This window comes from Podarcis erhardii, assembly GCF_964252035.2.
Source record: "Podarcis erhardii genome assembly, chromosome: 3".
Classification (NCBI taxonomy): domain Eukaryota; kingdom Metazoa; phylum Chordata; class Lepidosauria; order Squamata; family Lacertidae; genus Podarcis; species Podarcis erhardii.
The window spans coordinates 24,677,496-24,696,281 of NC_138507.1; the positions used below are offsets into that span (position 1 = coordinate 24,677,496).

At 42.4% G+C, this 18,786-nt stretch overlaps 1 protein-coding gene across 10 annotated transcripts in view; it reads right to left on the minus strand.

The window, feature by feature from the left end:
- The window catches only part of DLGAP2 (DLG associated protein 2), a 412,887-nt gene that overhangs the window by 56,750 nt on the left and 337,351 nt on the right, over positions 1-18,786 (minus strand). For all 10 annotated transcript variants that reach the window (XM_081856886.1, XM_081856887.1, XM_081856883.1 and 7 more), the window contains 3 exons: positions 15,513-15,724; positions 6,033-6,180; positions 1,399-1,618 (listed from right to left, as the gene is read on the minus strand). In XM_081856886.1, coding sequence (XP_081713012.1) covers positions 1,399-1,618; positions 6,033-6,180; positions 15,513-15,724 — 580 coding nt within the window. The remainder of the gene's footprint in view (positions 1-1,398; positions 1,619-6,032; positions 6,181-15,512; positions 15,725-18,786) is intronic.

Genomic DNA, 18,786 nt, shown 5'->3' on the forward strand with positions numbered 1-18,786 from the left:
AAGGCCCTCTGCCTGGTTCCTTGTAACCTCACTTCTCGCAGTGAGGGAACCACCAGAAAGCCCTCGGAACTGGACCTCAGTGTCTGGGCTGAATGGTGGGGGTGGAGATGCTCCTTCAGGTATACTGGGCCGAGGCCATTTAGGGCTTTCAAGGTCAGCACCAACACTTTGATTTGTGCTCAGAAACATACACCTTTAGGTCCCAGAAGAAAATGTTCCCCTTTAACCAGGTCTTAGGTAGGCTGACATCCAATGCCCTCTTAAATGTGTTGTGGAAGAGCGGGTGTACACACACACACACACAGAGAGAGGGAGAGGGAGAGGGAGAGATACCATATGTATATATGGTACAGGGCAACTTTCTCTTGCTTCCACTCCATGGTGTTATTCTCCACTCACTTTAAGTGTGGCACCTTAGACTATCAGGAATGGGTTGAAGACCAGGCATACAGTCTGTACTAGAGCAATAAGGCCCACCTAAGTGTTAGGCAGTCAGATCAGCAAGCCCAGGTCTGAGGTGAGGTAACGAAAAATACCTGACTGTCCACCGTGTACACAAATGGATTTATTTTAAATGTGCCTTACAAAACGAATTGTGATCACGTCATTTATCCACAATAGTTACAATAAACTCACACATCAGACAAAAACCAAAGCTGCAGCAGCAGAGCAGAGACAACTAAAGACATTTACAGAGTATTACAAGTTAAAGACAAGAACAGGACATTGCCTGGCTTCTAGAAGCTGGTAAAGAACAACTCAGGCAACAGGTGGATGCCAAATGAGTGGCATAATAATGATAGCTGATGATTTATGACAAATAATGGGGAAATTATGCAGATGGTGCATCTTAGGCAGAATCCTAAGACTTTCTGTGTGCTGCTTAGAGCAGGGATGGTGCTTTTAAAACTCTCCTCTCTCTCCCTGCCCTCTCTCAATCCAAGCCATTTTGGGAATCCGAGGACAATAAAGCAATTGGGGAAGGCTTCAGTCAACTGTGTTTTGGGGCTAAAGGATGGAAAGCTGCAAACCTACACATGCATGTAGGAATCAAAGTTTTGAAATTTATGGTTGCCTTTTTTTTCTTTTTCTTTTTTACAAGAAATACATGTTGGAGCAGGATGCACCCAACTCTGGATAATGTTTGCTATAGCTCTCACTGGTTATACCATCGAGCTCAGAAAGCAGACCAGGGTTCATAGACAGCTGAGGCTCCTAATTATGAGATGATGCAAAATGTAAGCCAATGTTGGAGCTAAATAAAAGGTGTTATTCAGTCGAGTGCTTTCCCACAGAAAGAGTCATGGCCGCACAGCGTACATCGCATTCCGTTCACACAAGAGATTTCACATTTCCCAACTTTTCATATGCAAAATGGAAGAACGTAGATAATCTTACCTGTTGTTGACCTGATTGTTGAGGTGATATTGGAAGATGCCATTGCAGGGATACATTCGTCGTCTTGTGAGTAGCCCGCCTGAATGGCACGCAAGTAACTGTGGCTTCTGGTTCGGAAACAACCCGGCAGATCGAGGGCATCCATGGCCTGAGCTTCAACTTCACTAAACACTGATTCACAAACAGATTCAAATTGCCCATTGACCTCTGCTTCACTCATCTAGATAAACAACAACATTGCATTGGGTTTTTTTTTTTGGTTGGCTTGCTCTGTCAGGAATGGACTCTGCTGTAGCACTTCAAAAGCAGGCACGACCTGAACATTAATAGAGTCCCCCCCTCACCCCCCACATCACCTCTTGACACTTTTATCATGCAGCAAAATGCTTCAACATCACTGAACTAAGCATGTTTGCTGTGTGCTAAGTAGACTGTCCAGTTCTGATGTTATTTTTGGATGACAGCTGAGGACAGCTTTTTAGTTTCAACTCGTTTAGCAATGAAATTTAATAAATAATAAAATAACTGTGTTGGGGCGATATTGTTTTTCTTTGCTACTATTTATGGAGTTTCTTTGTGTTTTTATATTGCAAACCACCCTGTAATCTTTGAATGAATGGTGGTATAGAAAATAATAATAATAACAATAACAACAATAATAATAAGGAACAGACACACAGTTATTGAACAAACCAGGATCTGAAACTAGTTTGATCAAGGTTTCTTACAGCTAAAAGCAGCTGAACAAACCAGGTTTTTTTCTATATTTGAGTGTAAAAGAAAACTGTTTTGTTCCAAACATCTATCACAAATTGCTCCTAATACTACTACTACTACTACTACTACTAATAATAATAATAATAATATAGTGTTCATTTTATAATTGGAGACAGACTGAAAATACTAGTGAAACTAATGATGCTAGTAAACAATATGATCCTGGCTTGATGGGAAGTTCTTGTGGCTAGGATTGTAAGATAAGGAAGTTTACTGAGTTAAATGGGACTGATGTGGGATAGCTGGAGGCAGAAGGACAAAAATGGAGCAAAGGAGTTGGGGTTGGGGGGTGGAGTAGGGTGCACTGGAGTCAAGAGACAGAGCAAGAGAGAATGGCATGCCAGAGAGGGAGAGAGAGAGAGAGAGAGAGAGAGGGAGAGAGAGGAGGTTGGATCCACAAGTTGGATCCAATAAAATAGATGCTCTTGAAACCGCGCAATGTTTCCTTGGGTTCCCTGCCCTGCCAATCATAATCACATCACAGAACACATCCATCACCACTGATTAAATCAAGGATCCAGTGTGCTTTGAAGTGCACTTGATCCATGGTGAAGTTAATCCTTATGGATCCTCATAATTCCCTCACAAGGTATCCCTTCCCAAACCACCGCCGAATCTGTGCACCCAGATGCATTTTGTGATTTGTTGTTGATTTTGGCATCCTGTGTAAAAACCACGATTACCCATGATTTGGATCAAAGTTTTTGTGGTGCTACCAAGCACTGAATCTGTGACATTTCCTGAAACCACTGCAAATTTCAATTTGCTGATTCCCGCCCTCCCCCCTGGAAAATCAAGCAAATTTAAGGGAATCCATTTTAATTTCACTGGAACTGACACCTTAGAAAAGCTAAATGTGTTTGTTTCTTGTGCTTTCCCTCTTTCTGTCTGTGGGTGGGAGTAGGCTGACCCACAGCAGGGTGGACAGAAGGCATGCTGTCCTGGCCTTCTATCAAAATTCCAAAGTGCCAATTTGCCAAAAGAGATTGGCAGTTGACAGAAACTGCATTTGCTCTCCAGAGTATGTGCCCATAACACTTGTGGCTGTATTGCCTCCAACCCCACACAAAGCTACCCTGTGAAGTGGCTAAAGAGGGGCAAAAGTCCAGCTGACAAAGTATGTATTTTTAGATTAAACAAATAATTTCTGGCAAATAGCCTCTGATTGCACCGAAAGCCTGATAGTACCATTTCCCATAAATACACTTCCAGAATTAAGTTGTTCTGAAAACAGTTAGTTCTGGCCCTTGTAATAATTATTTCATTTCTAATCAAATTACATTAACTAATGTTCTCTGGAAAGACAAACATTCTCATTCTGAATAGCCTTGTGCAAACAATATTAGGAAAGAAAGATGGGATAATGCAGTTCATACTTATGATTGTCTTATTTCCTACTTATAAATTCAACTTGCTGGCAAGGAGCATAGCCCCCTTTTTATGTCCACCTGAAAAACTTGCATGGCTCTGGGCTCACATTCTCCTTTGTTCTTCTGCACTGGCTTAAGTGGGGGAAGAGAATATGCAGCAGGAACCAGGAGCAACGAGGACATAGCATTCTCTTAATACACTTAATTTCCTTGACCAACATGATGCTGTCCAAATAGTCTGGAGCAGACAGGAGCTGTAGCGCAAAACATCGGCAGCTCACTTACTTAGGTTGGGGGAAAGCTGTCCTAGAGGAACAACACTGCCTAGTGCTAAGACAAAGTACAGAAGTGGGACACTCCTCTACTGGACTGGACTTTGCTGAAGATAAACAGCAGCTCGCGCCTCCTCTTCCACTCTCTCTGGCATGGTTTATAGTATGAAATGTGTGGTGAGATGCTTCCGTTGGCGGCTCCTTGCAGAAGAAAATGATTTCGGTCAAGGAATTTCAGAGTATGGCAATCTCATCTTGGATGTTTAAGGATGGTTGGGTCCAGTTACAGACAACTCTGGGGTTGTAGCACTCATCTCACTTTCAGGCCGAGGGAGCCGGTGTTTGTCCACAGACAGCTTTCCAGGTCATGTAGCCAGCATGACTAAACTGCTTCTTGTGCACGGAGGACCGTGACGGAACCAGAGCGTACAGAAATGCCATTTACCTTCCCGCCGCAGTGGTACCTATTTATCTACTTGCACTGGCATGCTTTCAAACTGCTAGGTTGGCAGGAGCTGGGACAGAGCAATGGGAGCTCACTCCGTCACAGGGATTCAAACAGCCAACCTTCTGATCGGCAAGCCCAAGAGGCTCAGTGGTTTAGACCACAGCACCACCCGCGTTTCGTTTGGATGTTTACGCTACCAGGGAGAGGAAGGAGTGGAAAAAGTGCACTGGGAAGCAGTTACTTGTCTTTAGTAATTTTAAGTTCTGGCAGAGATGAACTTGTGAACAAGTGCAGTCCTGGAATGTCTATGCCTGCTGTCAGCTAGCCTCAATTTTGTCCTGGTTCTCTTGTTGTATAGGAGCTGTAGGGGCCTGCCACAAGGCAATCAGAACATTTCACAGCTGTTCTTAGCCTTTTTCAAGCCGTGAATCTCTGAGATGACAATCCATGCATGATAACAGGCCATCTGATTTCCCCTTAGAACTGAATCATAATCAGTAGAAGATTATGCGACATAAGAAGGCTCATTGAATGAAATAGACTAAGAAGTCCTTGCTCCAATTTAGATGACTTTCCTGCATTTCTTACCCTAGAATGTGTGTGTGTGTGTGTGTGGGGGGGTGTTCAGACATTCAAAAACAAGAAGCACACAAATTAACACTCATTAGCTTTATACGCCAAAGGTTTGCCCTACACAACACACACAGCTTCCCCTCTTAAAAAATTCAGTGTAACAAAAACGCAGCTTACTGTTATTCTACTTCCTCCTATCTCACACCCTCAAAAAGGTGGGATGTAAACTGTGCAAGCTAGCTACTCCCAATTAAATTTCATAACTAAGACGCAACACTGGCACTTATTCAATGGGCAGTTTCACAGAGAGTGCCACATCAAACCAGTGTTTGCCACCAAGTGTATACTCATCACAGAGCAGCCAATTTGTGCTCTTTGGTAAGTAACTCCTACATCTGCAAACCATTGTTTACCACTTCCATACTGTGGCCTGGTTTGTACATAATGCTAAACCAAACCACGGTTTAGTATGTGAATATATGAGTATGTGTGCCCCCAGAGAGGTGATCATAGCCACTTTGCCTCTCCTTTGGTCCTGCTGTCGCACTGTTGTTTCGTTGCGTTGTCCGAACTCAGGCTACTGGTGTGTCTCGCTCCAGACAAACCACCTGTTGTTACTGTTATATGTTTTATGTTCATATACAGAACATTTCAAATGCACACCTTAGAACCAGGTCTTGCTGAACTACAACTGTCCCTCCCATTGGCCATGGTGGCTGGGGTTGAAATGAACTGGAGTCCAGAACATCTTGAGGACCACATGTTCCTCATCCCTGCCTGAAAAACTGTAGTCAAAACAAAACAAATTCCTTCCAGTAGCACCTTAAAGACCAACTAAGTCAGTTCTTGGTATGAGCTTTCGTGTGCATGCACACTTCTTCAGATGAAAAACTGTAGTGTATGAAACAGGTCAAAGAGGCTCGAGACTCTGGTGGTTTCAGCTACAAGATGTGATTCACGTGCACACGAGAAAAGCTCCACACTTAGGCAAATGGTTTCGGCTAAATATTTTTCGTTAGGCCATCTCAAATAGTTTAAGCCCTTCGTAACTGGACATGTTTTCAATTCTCTGGCATGGAACTGCTGACAACAACTGCTAAACAGCTGGTAGCTAGCTTGGGTGATATGATAAACTCCTGTTGCTGATGTTGCTTAGAAAATCAGGCTGAAAATAAAATAAAAAATGTTTCCAACCTGGCTGATGCAGCTGGCCTGACTGAGCGTGCTCACTGCTCTCATATAGCTCTGATTCCTTGATCGGAACTTGGGGGAATTGTAGTTTGCTGACGGATCCAAGTTGTGTCCACCGGGCACATCACTTGCCGCTTGCAGGTAGCTCTGACTATTAAGGAAAGATAGAGAGGGAAACAAAGGATGAAAAACTAAGGCTAGAAAGAAGCGAGGGGGTGGAAAGAACACCCTGTGATATAGGAGGCCACTGCCCATTCCCCCAAAAGCTTCCCCCTAGGATTCCATCGAAGTTAGGGGAACACCACAGAAAAATTGGCCTCTGGTTTCTTATTCCTACTACAGGCACAGGCCCTGACCCAGCTGGAAAGGACTCAGCTGCACACATCTGCTCTCAGCTCTTAAAAGACCCAGTCTCCTATATGGAGAAGAGCTTGGACTAGATTTAGGCTCTCCTTCTCCTAAGCAAATGGTTGGCGCTGTCAGCACTTAAGAGCTCCAATTGTCTGGTCCAAGTGGGAAGTGCTCAAGATGAGTCCCTGGACTTTGCCATCATTACTGCAGCCTCTAACGGCATGTATGACACTTGGGAGATTTGAAGCACTCGGATCGACCAGACTCCTTTCAAACTCGCTGGCATCCTACTTCGGGGTGTACTTGAGGCTGGTGCCGAGTGCTTCTCAAGCCTTTCCCAATGCTTACAACCAGCCCCATGAACATCTCACTTCACATTATGTTGGTGCTAAACAAATTAAACCGTTAAGTGAACAATGATCGTTACGGCAACCTATATATCCATTTGTTATGCCACGATGGTCCCCCCTCCCCGCTTGCTCGCCATTTCCTATACTAATAACTTTTCTCCCAGCAATGCTATCTGCAAGCCATTACCCTCCTGTTTCATTTTATTGCAATGTGGATCTTTTTCTCTCTCTCCGTTGTATAATACTTTGCATTTGAATGTGTCCAACATTTCTTCTTCTTTTTTTCAGTAAGGCTCTCTAGTATGCTGAGCTCATTTTTTAATTTGTAGCCTATCATATAAATCACTCACAATGCTTCCCTCGAGATGTGTGCTGCCCACTTCTTCTTCCAAGTCATTAATGAAGATGTTAAACAGCATCAGACCCGGGGCTGATCCTTGTGCAACCCCAGAGGACATCTCATTGCAAACTAATCTAAACTGCATGCATATATTAAGTGAGATATATCTTAGGTGAACTTTTAAAAGTTTGGCATTGACTTGTCATTGGTGGCCATCCAGCCACTCAGTTTAATTAATAAACCTCTTTATTGTCCTGCTGCATAGCATGTGGTGAATGATTTACTTACACTTTAAAACTGCGAATTGTTCCTTACTAAACTAAAATAATGCCTAAGGACCTTCCTCATTCAGATTTACCATAATACAGATAGGAATGCTGAAGTCCTAGACATACTTAGAAATAACAACCACTGAACTTAGCACACCTTATTTCCAAGTATAAATGCTTAGGATTAAGATGGCACATAATCACATTGATGGTGAAAGGCCAATCAAAGAGAAGACATTCCATTTGGGGAAAACATTTAGCAAATGAGAAACCACAATCCACATTTAAATTCCACAATGGTCAAAGGGAGGACTTTTCTTCCATTGACTAAAATTGCCAAACTTGTATAGGATTGTCCCTGTACAATTGAAATGATAAGATACAGTGGGTCTGGAATTTCTACCACATTACTGAATACTGTGTTTTCAGCTACTGTAAGGGGGGCGGGGAAAGGCCTTTAGTTTTGCTCGAGCAATGCAAAAGAGTCTTTCAAAATGCACCACAAAAACTGTTGCATTTCAGAAATGGTTAGTAAATAGTGATGAGCGTATGGAAAGTGGAAACCAGGTTAACAAGACTCACTAAATAATTAGTGTGACTAAAAACTGTTATCTGCTTTAGCCTCAACTCAAATTCTTAAAGTGAGAAAATGACACCAAGTGCCTTTTATTTTATCCTAACATTCCCCTGATTCCATTTGCGACTTCAGCAAGTGCTGCCTTGTAAGCATATGAACAGTATCTCCAACGTTCAGCCCAAATGGAGTCTGTCCTTAAGGCCACTTTTAGAACATGCCATGTCTTTGCAGCTTTATCCAGTTGATGCTGAAGCAGTAACAAAAAGCATTATACTTGCACAGTTTCTTGTGCTTCAAAGGGGGACAAAGGAGACCAAATGGAGGTAAAGCAGGTGAATTCCAATGAACATAATATGGTTGAGAAAACTGGCAAGCTCATATCCCAAAGAGGCATATTACAAAAGGAACTGTGAATACCTCTAAAAATACAATTTCCTGTGAACAAAGCTTCCATTGCATGCACTAAAAACATATCACATACTCACTCTGTAAGCTGAAGGCTTCAATTGTTTTATCAACACATAATTTCTTAATTGAGGTTGCATCGGGTTATATTCATTTTTAGCGCTGCATAACTAACTGCTTCCGCTGAACTCAGCAAGAGCTGCTTGTGTGAAGGCGGCACACAAGAAATGAGCACAACTCTGGTCCATTCTTAACTCCATCACAGCATGCTGAAACTAACAGTTACTATAAATTCTCTGAATCAGATTAAATTTATTCAGTTTACCCACAAAAATGGCTTAGCATTATTAAGGTCAGTTCTAATAACGCTCTCATCATACTAATTGTTTTGGTAGCTCAGGTAAAGCTTCAATTCTACAGGAGTCTTGTATGGACAATCAGTAAACTTTCTAGCACAGTTTAGCAAAATTTGTCATTTAAAACACTTTGTACAGCGATAGCTGGAATCTGGAAAGTTTCTACAGATGCCAGAATATAAACTACATGTTTATTTATTGGGGCATTTATTTCTTACCATTAAAAAATCAAGGTGGTATACATTTGGGGGGGGGGGTGTACATACATACATACATACATACACGCACATGTGTGTGTGCGCACACACACACACACACACAGTAAATATTAAAAACAAACCTAAAAATAATTGTTGCCTACCAAAATTCTAGAATAGATGGTGAACTTGGAGTAGAATCTGCAATCTGGTTAGGACTTCAAAATGATATTGGGATTTCAGCCCACTTTCGAATCAAAGCAGAATTCTGACCATCTCTTTTGCTATGACAGTGTTGTCTAATATATCAGATTGATTGGTGCACCAACCTCAGTTGCCCTTAGCAAGCCTCCACTTGCCCACATTCTTACTTAAAACTCTGCCTATCATTGGCTGTGGCACCCCCTACTGTTGGCCTCCCTGCCTTCTGGCCTACCAGCCCCAAGGAGCATCAGCCACTGCTGAGTTGATGATGATGATGATGATGATACTTTTTATTTATACCCCACCCATCCTGGTTTAAAAACCAGGCTCAGGGCAGCTAACAGCAAATATAAAACATTGATTAGAATGTGACTTAAAAACAGCATAAAACAGCACAAAGTACAACATAAAATGCAGCATCAATATCAATAAAATTCAAAAATTCAGGGGTCATTTTGGGAGGGGAAAACCCCCCGGAAAAAAACAACCCCAGTCAGTAGACATCAAATGATCACCAGGGCTAACTGGCCAAGTTGGTCCTACTAGGGCCAGCAAGGAGACCAGCAAGAATTTAAATATGAGGTCCCAGAAAGGGTTTCTTCATAGAAGAGGAAAGTGGAAAAGGGAATAGAAGATCAGGCTAATTCAAATTGAAGGCCAGGAGGAATAGCTCTGTCTTACAGACCCTGTGGAAGGAGATCGAGTCCTGCAGGGCCCTAGTCTTGTGGGACAGAGCATTCCACCAGGTTAGAGCCATCACTGAAAAAACCCTGGCCCCAGTGGAGGATAGTCTGGCTTCCTTAGGGCCCGGGACCTTTAAGCTATTATTATTCATGGACCTTAGGGTCCTCTGTTGGACATACCAGGAGAGGCGATCCTGTAAGTACGAGGGTGATGATTACCAGAGTTTCAAAACATAAATGCCATTCGTGTACCACACCAACCAGAAGGAAACACTGACAGAATGCACACTTGCCTGCTCATTCCTCAAGGTTAGTCTCCAAAGACAGACTTAATTCTCAGTGGATCCCTCTTCTAAGGAAAATAACCCATATTGCTTAGAAAATTCTTTTCACCTCCTATTGCTCCCACCGGTCATATAAGTATCAAAGTGAGTGCTTGCTGAGATGGATAATTGACCCAAACTCTAAAACCACAGATTGTGAACTAAGGCACTCAAATTCCCTTTAGCTTAATTTTCTTATTATCATGCCCTTCAGATCAACAAAGTTTGAGGGTGGAACACTTGCTGGAACTATATTTTATTGCAACAGATAATTTAAAAAAAAACAACTAAAACCTTGATCGTTGTGAAACCTAGATTTAATAAATAAGAATTTATCAAAGGTTTGTTTCAATTTAATACAACAATGAAATGTCCCATCTTTAAGAGCAAAGTAAGGGGAGCCTTGTTACTTTCCAGTTTTTGTACTTTGGTTTCTCCTTCTTTATTTTGCTTAGAAGCCTTTTCCGTCCTTACTCGGTACATGAATGAGAACCTCAATATTAGAGATGGCCTTCGCTTTACAAAAGAAGGTGGTATTTAAATATGAAGGCCACAAGCTGTTTAGAACTTGGGATGGAATTTTCCAAATTTCAGATGTCAAGCTTACCCACATGGATTTCTCCTGCCCAATAATCATCTCATTGAGGATTTGGTTCCCGCACCCTAGTCCCACTAAAAATCTGAACAATTATTGCCGATTATAAGCACTATTATATGCATATGCACTCCAGGTTTCCTAAAGTAACCAGCACATAAATGGATACATAAAACAATGCATATAACAGTATAAAAATATATATGTGTTAATAGACTTATAAAATTATGCTGCGGAAATAGAGTACGGCATGGGGTATCATTCTTTTGCAGTATTATAAATATAATTTTACATTAAATGTGGGCTTTTAAAGAAACTGACAATGTGTGATAAGCGGGTGCTCAGGTAAAAGAGGTAGGCTGTGAGTAAAGTTTAATTGAGTCAGAACCTCTGAATTCTATCTATAACCTATTTAGGGTATCATAACCTGTACTTTGAATTGCACCCAACCAACTGGGGAGCAGATGTCAACCCTGGAGCGCTGCTGTAATATACTCCCAGCTAAAGGTACTTCCCATGGGAGAGAAGGTGTTGCATTATCCTACTTCTGAAGCTTCTGAACCATCATCAAGGGCAGAGTATGGTACACTAGAATCGCCTCGAGAAAACGAAGCGTTTCAGTTAAGTTTGACAGAAAGGTCTGCAGAAGGCGCACCAGATGAAATTGGCAAAACTGATTCCTAGCTACTACTGCAGCCTGGGCTCTAACTTGCGTTCCCAAGTCTAAACCTACATGCCAGAACAGGCTGGTGCTCAGATAATGAACTCCATAATGATAGCTGCCCTCTCCCCATCATTTTCTGCTGCTGTTATTGGATTTCGTTAGAAATCATATCATCATAGAGTTGGTTTTATTAGATTATCTGAACTGCATTTTACTGTGGTTGGTTGCTTTAACACTACTGTTAAAAGGTAAAGGGACCCCTGACCGTTAGGTCCAGTCACGGACGACTCTGGGGTTGCGGCGCTCATCTCACTTTACTGGCCGAGGGAGCCGGCGTACAGCTTCCAGGTCATGTGGCCAGCATGACTAAGCCACTTAGCTCACTTAGGCAAACCAGAGCCGTACACAGAAACGCCGTTTACCTATTTATCTACTTGCACTTTGGCGTGCTTTTGAACTGCTAAGTGGGCAGGAGCAGGGACCTTCTGATTGGCAAGCCCTAGGCTCTGTGGTTTAACCCACAGCACTACCCATGTCCCAACACTACTGTTACCTGCCCTGGAATCTATATGAAGGATGGGTTATAAATAGAGTAAAATAAATAAATAAATTAAATATAAACAAACTTTCGTAAAATGAATTTGATAATATCTGAATATATTCTACATAGCAGAGGACAGAAAATATACATATAATGCAAATTAGGGTGTACGGCAAAGAGAAATCAGGAGCAATGAAAGAAACTCCATACAGTATTTCATTTATAGGTAAAGGTAAAGGTACCCCTGCCCGTACGGGCCAGTCTTGCCAGACTCTAGGGTTGTGCGCTCATCTCACTCTATAGGCCGGGAGCCAGCGCTGTCCACAGACACTTCCGGGTCACGTGGCCAGCGTGACAAGCTGCATCTGGCAAGCTAGCGTAGCACACAGAACGCCATTTACCTTCCTGCTGGTAAGCGGTCCCTATTTTTCTACTTGCACCCGGGGGTGCTTTCGAACTGCTAGGTTGGCAGGCACTGGGACCAAACGACGGGAGCGCACCCCGCCGCGGGGATTCAAACCGCCGACCATGTGATCGGCAAGTCCTAGGCACTGAGGTTTTACCCACAGCGCCACCCGCGTCCCTATTTCATTTATAAGTACCTGCAATTCAAAGTAGTTTATATGCAGCCTAAACTTTGGCTGATGCTGCAACTATCACTTTTGGTCTGACTAGATGAGATCAGGCTTTGTGTCAAATTAAATGAAAGTGTTTTGTACCTAGGAAGGCAGCTGCATGTTTCCCTCTTCTATAAAAAAAGCTGAGTAATAGAAAATTAAGTTAATAAAATGAGATTGCTGTAGGAGAGGAGCAGCTTGTTTTTCCCCACCTCATTCTATGAACCTAATCACTGAACCATGGTAGACCTTTTTCTTTTAATTTTTCTCCTTCAAAGACATTTACCATTCTTCATGTTATAATGCTATCCTTACAGAAGCAAACACTCAAGAAAGATTCTATTAGGATAAAACACAGGGCTGGTAATTGTGAAAATTAATTTAGGAAGAATTAGCTTTTCTTTTGCATCAAATGACACATTAAGCAATCAACATAATCTATATTGTATTTTGTGTATTATTGCTGCGTACAGATTGTCATTAACACAACTACATGTGTTAGTTTATTCAATAATTCTATTTAAAAGCCTTTGCCTTATTCATTCTGCATACAGGGATTATGCTGTGAATCCCTAAATGCTGCTCTCTTTCAGATAAACAGAGGAGGGTTTGCTCTTCTTAAATTCTAGAAGACAACTTCTTTCCAGGAGTAACCATTTACCAATGAACTCTACCTCTGACATGGGCTAGTATTATTTGTTTGTTTGTTTGTTTGTTTGTTTGTTTGTTTGTTTGTTTCAGTCAATAACCAGTTGAGAAGGAGGAAAGAAAACAAAATACATAAAACACAGTATGATACATTAAGTACAGTATGAAATATAGAATGGTCTTTATCTCCAATGTGAATGATGATCCCAGCGCTGCAATCTCAGATGCTGTTCTGAAAAGACGTTCTAGCGTATAAAGCCCATGTGATGTATCATTTGTGCTTAGCAATCTCTCCTTTTGTTGATTATTATTTTGGACTTTTGTAATAATTATAAACTTTATTAAGGGCTGGATTCAACTAAATATTCCTGAGAGCAGGAACCAGCACAAGTCCCGTTTGCACAACAGGACTTTTCTCCCTTCCATCCCCTTGCAACTCCCAATTAGGTTCCAGAGGGTCAGAAGAACACCCAGAACAACACATGTGGGGAAGAAAAAGGGAGATTGTTTTGTTGGGTAAGTGCTTGCTTTGACTGTTGTATTAGCATGGTGTTGAATTCCACCGTATATAAAATATCTGGTGGAATTGGCCTCTCAGTGATTTAAGTCTCCAAACGAAACTTAGAGAAAGATAGTAGTTTACTTTCTTTCCGAGGAGAGCTATTCAAAAAGGGCACAATTTGTCTTTTCCAAGCAACCAAACCAAACAAAAAACCCCTCTCCCCCATCTCTTCTGTCACTAACATTTAGTTCATTTGAGATGACCATCTGAAAGAAAAATAAACACTGGGTCCTGAAACTGAAATAAAAATGGTTGTGCCATTAGCTTCTCAACATCCTAGCCTCCTACACAATAACCTTTCTGTTGGTATAATAGGGCTTCTTAAAGTGCTGTGGAATTGGGCAGAAATATAGCTCAGGACAGAGACTTTGAAAGGTGGAAATCAAGATACTCTTTATTGGGTTCCCTGGGCTTTAGGATAAGTAAGATGGTATAATGTACACCTTGCAGGACTATGGACAGCTGACTGTATCCAAGGAACTTGCCCCAACAAAGACCAAACTCCAAACAATTCCTAATAACTTTCTGTGCCTTGATTACTCTTCCTTGATTCCATGCCCATGAATGAGGAGTCAAGATTTTTAAAATAGACAGCCATCAGGCCTAAAGCTTAGCATTTTTCAGGGCTTCAGGTTCCATGCTCCCAGTCTCTGGCTTGAGCTCAAAGACTGAATCTCTACTCCTGGGGAATCTCCTCTGGTGGGGATGAGAGAAAGATGGACTCAACAGCTCCCCTCCCTCTGTATCTGAGAACAGACCGCTGCTTGAGAATGTAGGAGTTCTGGGCATACCTTCCCCCTTAAACTTTACATATACTCTGCTTTGCTACATCCCCCTCTTGTTCAATTAGTCTATCCCCTGCATGCAAAGACAGGCTCCAGTGGATTGAGAGAACAAGACCAATAGTGGGTCCAATGGTGAAGAAGGCAATTTCTGCATGTGAGGGAAGGTAGCCCATCTAGAAAAAGGAAAACTCTGATCCTAAACCTCCACTGCTTTGCAGGGGACATCTTCAGGAGAAGAAAAAGCTAAGACGCAAGCAGACACAAATCCAGAGTCCCTGAGATGGTTGGATGGCACCTTGTAAGCCTATACTCTGTCAACACCTGCAGCAAAGCTGGCGCCAAACGTCTTACTCTGCTTTCCTTTGGACCACATCAGTGAGGCAGAGTAGGGGCACTTGTGGTGTGGTCAGCCTATGACCTCCATCCACACTGCCCAGGCTTGAGCCCTGGAGAGGTCACATTTATGTGTTACCATGTTCACAGTCAATTTATAGATACTGAAACAGGAAGAGCTGATGTTAGGAAAGTTGAATCCATCCCACACAACACAATGCTAAATATATAAATGAAAAATTAGTTTCCTGTGGGCTTGCCCCCTCCCCATCACATCTTGTTCTTCCTAGCTTGAAAAATTAATTTGTATATATTCATATGTTCTTCAGGATATATTTAAGGGATGCACATTAAATAGAAGGCTACTCTGTTTTTCCACTTTACTAAAAATGCCATTGTCTTTCCAATTACTGTCAGTTTTATTTCACAGCACATAGATCTTTTCTGTTAGAAATATAGTAAACTATATAAGATGTTTGCTATTTATTATAGGGCACAGGAATTGGGTTTTCCCCCCTTCTGCTAGAAATAGAACTACCCACTTAAATGGGGAAAGTCAGAATAAGTACAGCTAACATTTTCTTTCAGTTGTGGCAGAATATGAAGAAACTGCAGAAGGAAATGTAGTTTGAGTCAATGAAACTCACATTAATGAAACATAGGAAAAAGTTTGAGAGGCTTACTTTTGGTGGTCTCCAAGAGCTCTTTGTCCGATAGATTTTAACAATGACTCCGGATGGACTGCTACCTTTGGTGATGTTTTGGGGCTAGTGTCGGAATCTCCACTCTCCTCATCTCCCATGGCTTTAATATAACTTCCACTTCTCATCCTTCTGCAGGGAATCTCCTCATCTTTACCACCAGCAGGGTACCCTCCCCATTCATCTTGAGGCACCTGGTACAGTATATTACAACAAGCACAAAAGAGAAATAAATCTCATCTTGCCATGGAACCCTTTTAAGAACAAACATTTATGATGAAGAAGGAATAAGCATTTGTCATTACATAAAAGAGACAGTTTAATCGGGCCGTTAAGGTATGAAGCCGTTACCATTCTGTTGCATTTGACGTGAGGTGAATGCAGACAAGAAGTATTTAACAAGTGGCATCCTATGCCGTAGTGGCACAGAATGGGGAGACTCTACCACCCAGTGTCACAAAAGATGCAGATGTGTCATAAAGTTCTCCTCGTCACATCAATTTGCTGCGACAACTTGCTCTGTACATTGTCAACCATGCTAAGTTTTTATTTGGTAAATGGAAATCTTGATTTGCCTTTTAGCAGCTTTCAGAGAAACCAATGAACGCAAAGACCCAGGAAACCTGCATTCTGATATGTCTGTAATGTATAAAAAGTCAGAAACTAGAGTGAAGGCTCAAACATCTGGGAACTACACTTCATGATGCCTTGGTGAATGAATTGCAGTGGTGTGCGATTGTCAATTAATCAGTGACCAAGTTTTTGATAAATAGGGTTGCCATATGTCCGGATTATCCCGGACATGTCCAGGATTTGGCCATTGGGAATTGTGTTCAGGTGGGAGTCCCTTTAATGTCCGGGAAAATCTGGACAACTCATATCAGAAGTGGTGATTTCCGTGGGTAAAAAAGCTCAACAACTTTTCAGTCCAAATTTTCACTTTCTGAAATATGGAATAACATTAATGGAATCGTAGGAAAGAAATACAGTTTGCTTACACCTTAGCTCCCCCCCTAGAGTTTTGTTTGGAATAAATTCAGATGAAGGGTGGGGCAAAGAAGGGTTTGTTTCTCGTCCCTTAAACCTTCTTCTCTCCATCCCTTTCTTCTTTGCCCTGAACCAACTAAGGAGATACACTGGAACAGAAGCAGTCTTCCATGCTTGTAGCACTTCTTGGACTGTGCACATGAAACAGATACACACCCAAGAGTAAATAGTACCCAGGGTGGAGGAAGGGGGTGGTTCGCCCAGGGTGTCATCACTGAAGGGAGTGGCATTCGGTGCACCACCCACCTGCGACTCCCAAGCCTACCCTGAGCTGTTGGGGGAAGGGGCAGAGCTGCACCACCTTGTCAGCGGCCTTCCTCCCCTTCCCCCTTCATTTTGACGGCTCGGGGGAGGCTTGGGAGTTGTGGGCAGGTGACGCGCCGTTGTCCCCTGCTCCTGGGGGGGAAGAAGAAGAAGAAGAAGAGTTTGGATTTGATATCCCGCCTTTCACTCCCCTTCAGGAGTCTCAAAGCGGCTAACATTCTCCTTTCCCTTCCTCCCCCACAACAAACACTCTGTGAGGTGAGTGGGGCTGAGAGACTGCAGAGAAGTGTGACTAGCCCAAGGTCACCCAGCAGCTGCAGGTGGAGCAGCAGGGATGTGAACCTGGTTCACCAGATTACGAGTCCACTGCTCTTAACCACTACACCACACTGGCTCTCTCGGGGGAAGCCTCCCCCGAGCTGTAAAAAGGAAGTGGGAAGGTAGTAAGGCTGCTGGCAAAGCGGTGCGGCTGCCACCCCCACCCAGAAAGTAGCCTGCCATGGGCGGCTCGCTCCATGCCCCCGGTGGCTCGCTCCGCCCCCATGGGATGCTTGCCCCAGTCCTATGCCCCTGCCCCTGGGTACCGGAGCAGCTAGCTCCACCTCTGATAGTACCTCCCAGCCTTGTATTACTTTCAATAAGATATGCATCCAGGTGCATACTGATGTTTCTGGATACCTTGAAGGTGTCACACGTGAAGCCCTCCTTGAGCTAAAAGGAACTACAGAACCTGACTGATACCTTATCCATTCTGGGTAAAAGCCCTGACCCTGATCAATGGTTGCAGTTACTAGGCAAAAAAGTGCATGTCTGTCTCACTTGTACACGGAGAGCACTGGAACCAAGTCACTTAATGTTAATTGAGGATAGGTTTTGTGTTATGGGTAGTTATATAAATACAGAAAATAAGTTAGCATCTTGAAACAGAGTTGCTGGTGGTCTGAAATCTTCTCCCAAAAGGCTAGGACACCATGAATAATGACTTTTCTTAATAAGGGAAGATATATTCATGCTGCCTAGGAATCTATTTTGCTGCAAAAAAAGTACCAATTCTAAAACTACCCCATAGAGAGTTTAACACTTTTATGTGTCATTTTTGAAATACCTGCCTGATTAGTAGAATCTCAATTAATTCCCTTGCATTATATTTGGAATCAGTGGATGTCAACTCAGTACTGAAGAGAACATGAGAGTGATGATGAACTTTGCTAGCTATCGAGCAGTTATGACTGTCTAATTACATGGTGGTCATATAATTCAAAGGACTGTCACATAATTCAGAATGAACTAATGTCCAGGCAAGATCGGAAATGGCACTGTGCTGCATCTAGACCTGCATTTGCACACGTCCAGTGCTCATTGTAGATATACATAAATGATTCTTTACATAAATGGTTCTATATCATCCTAGGTTTTTATTATTTGACCCTAATCAGGGGCAAGCAACTATTTTGTGCCTGAGGGCTGCATAGGTGGCTGTTGGCCACAGGGAGGTGGGAGTTACCACTCACCCACACTTAATGTAACACATATACACTCAGATTCACTCATAATCACATCCACACTTAATTAATCTCTGATTTATAAAGCAGTTAGAACAGCACTTGCATCTATGCTGTTTCTCAGCTGGCAGGCAATAGAGAATATCTAGGCTGATATAGGACTGCAAACATTTTCACAAGTGCAGCAAGGAAGTTTTAAGTCTCTTTTACTTTAAGTGAACAGAAGTGTTGAACTGAATTTGGAAAAGAACAACAGGCATGATTTGTGTTAGGAAGAGCTACTTTAGTCAAGTATTCTACTGCGCTCGGCTAATCTACAAGTATCCCTCTCTAGAACGCAGGTAATTTGTATGGCCTTTATCAAAATGGCCTTTGTGCAAATCCATGTCATCTCAACTTGCTTGCTGTGGAACAGCTTCCTGTCAGGGGCCGGAGTCAGGGGC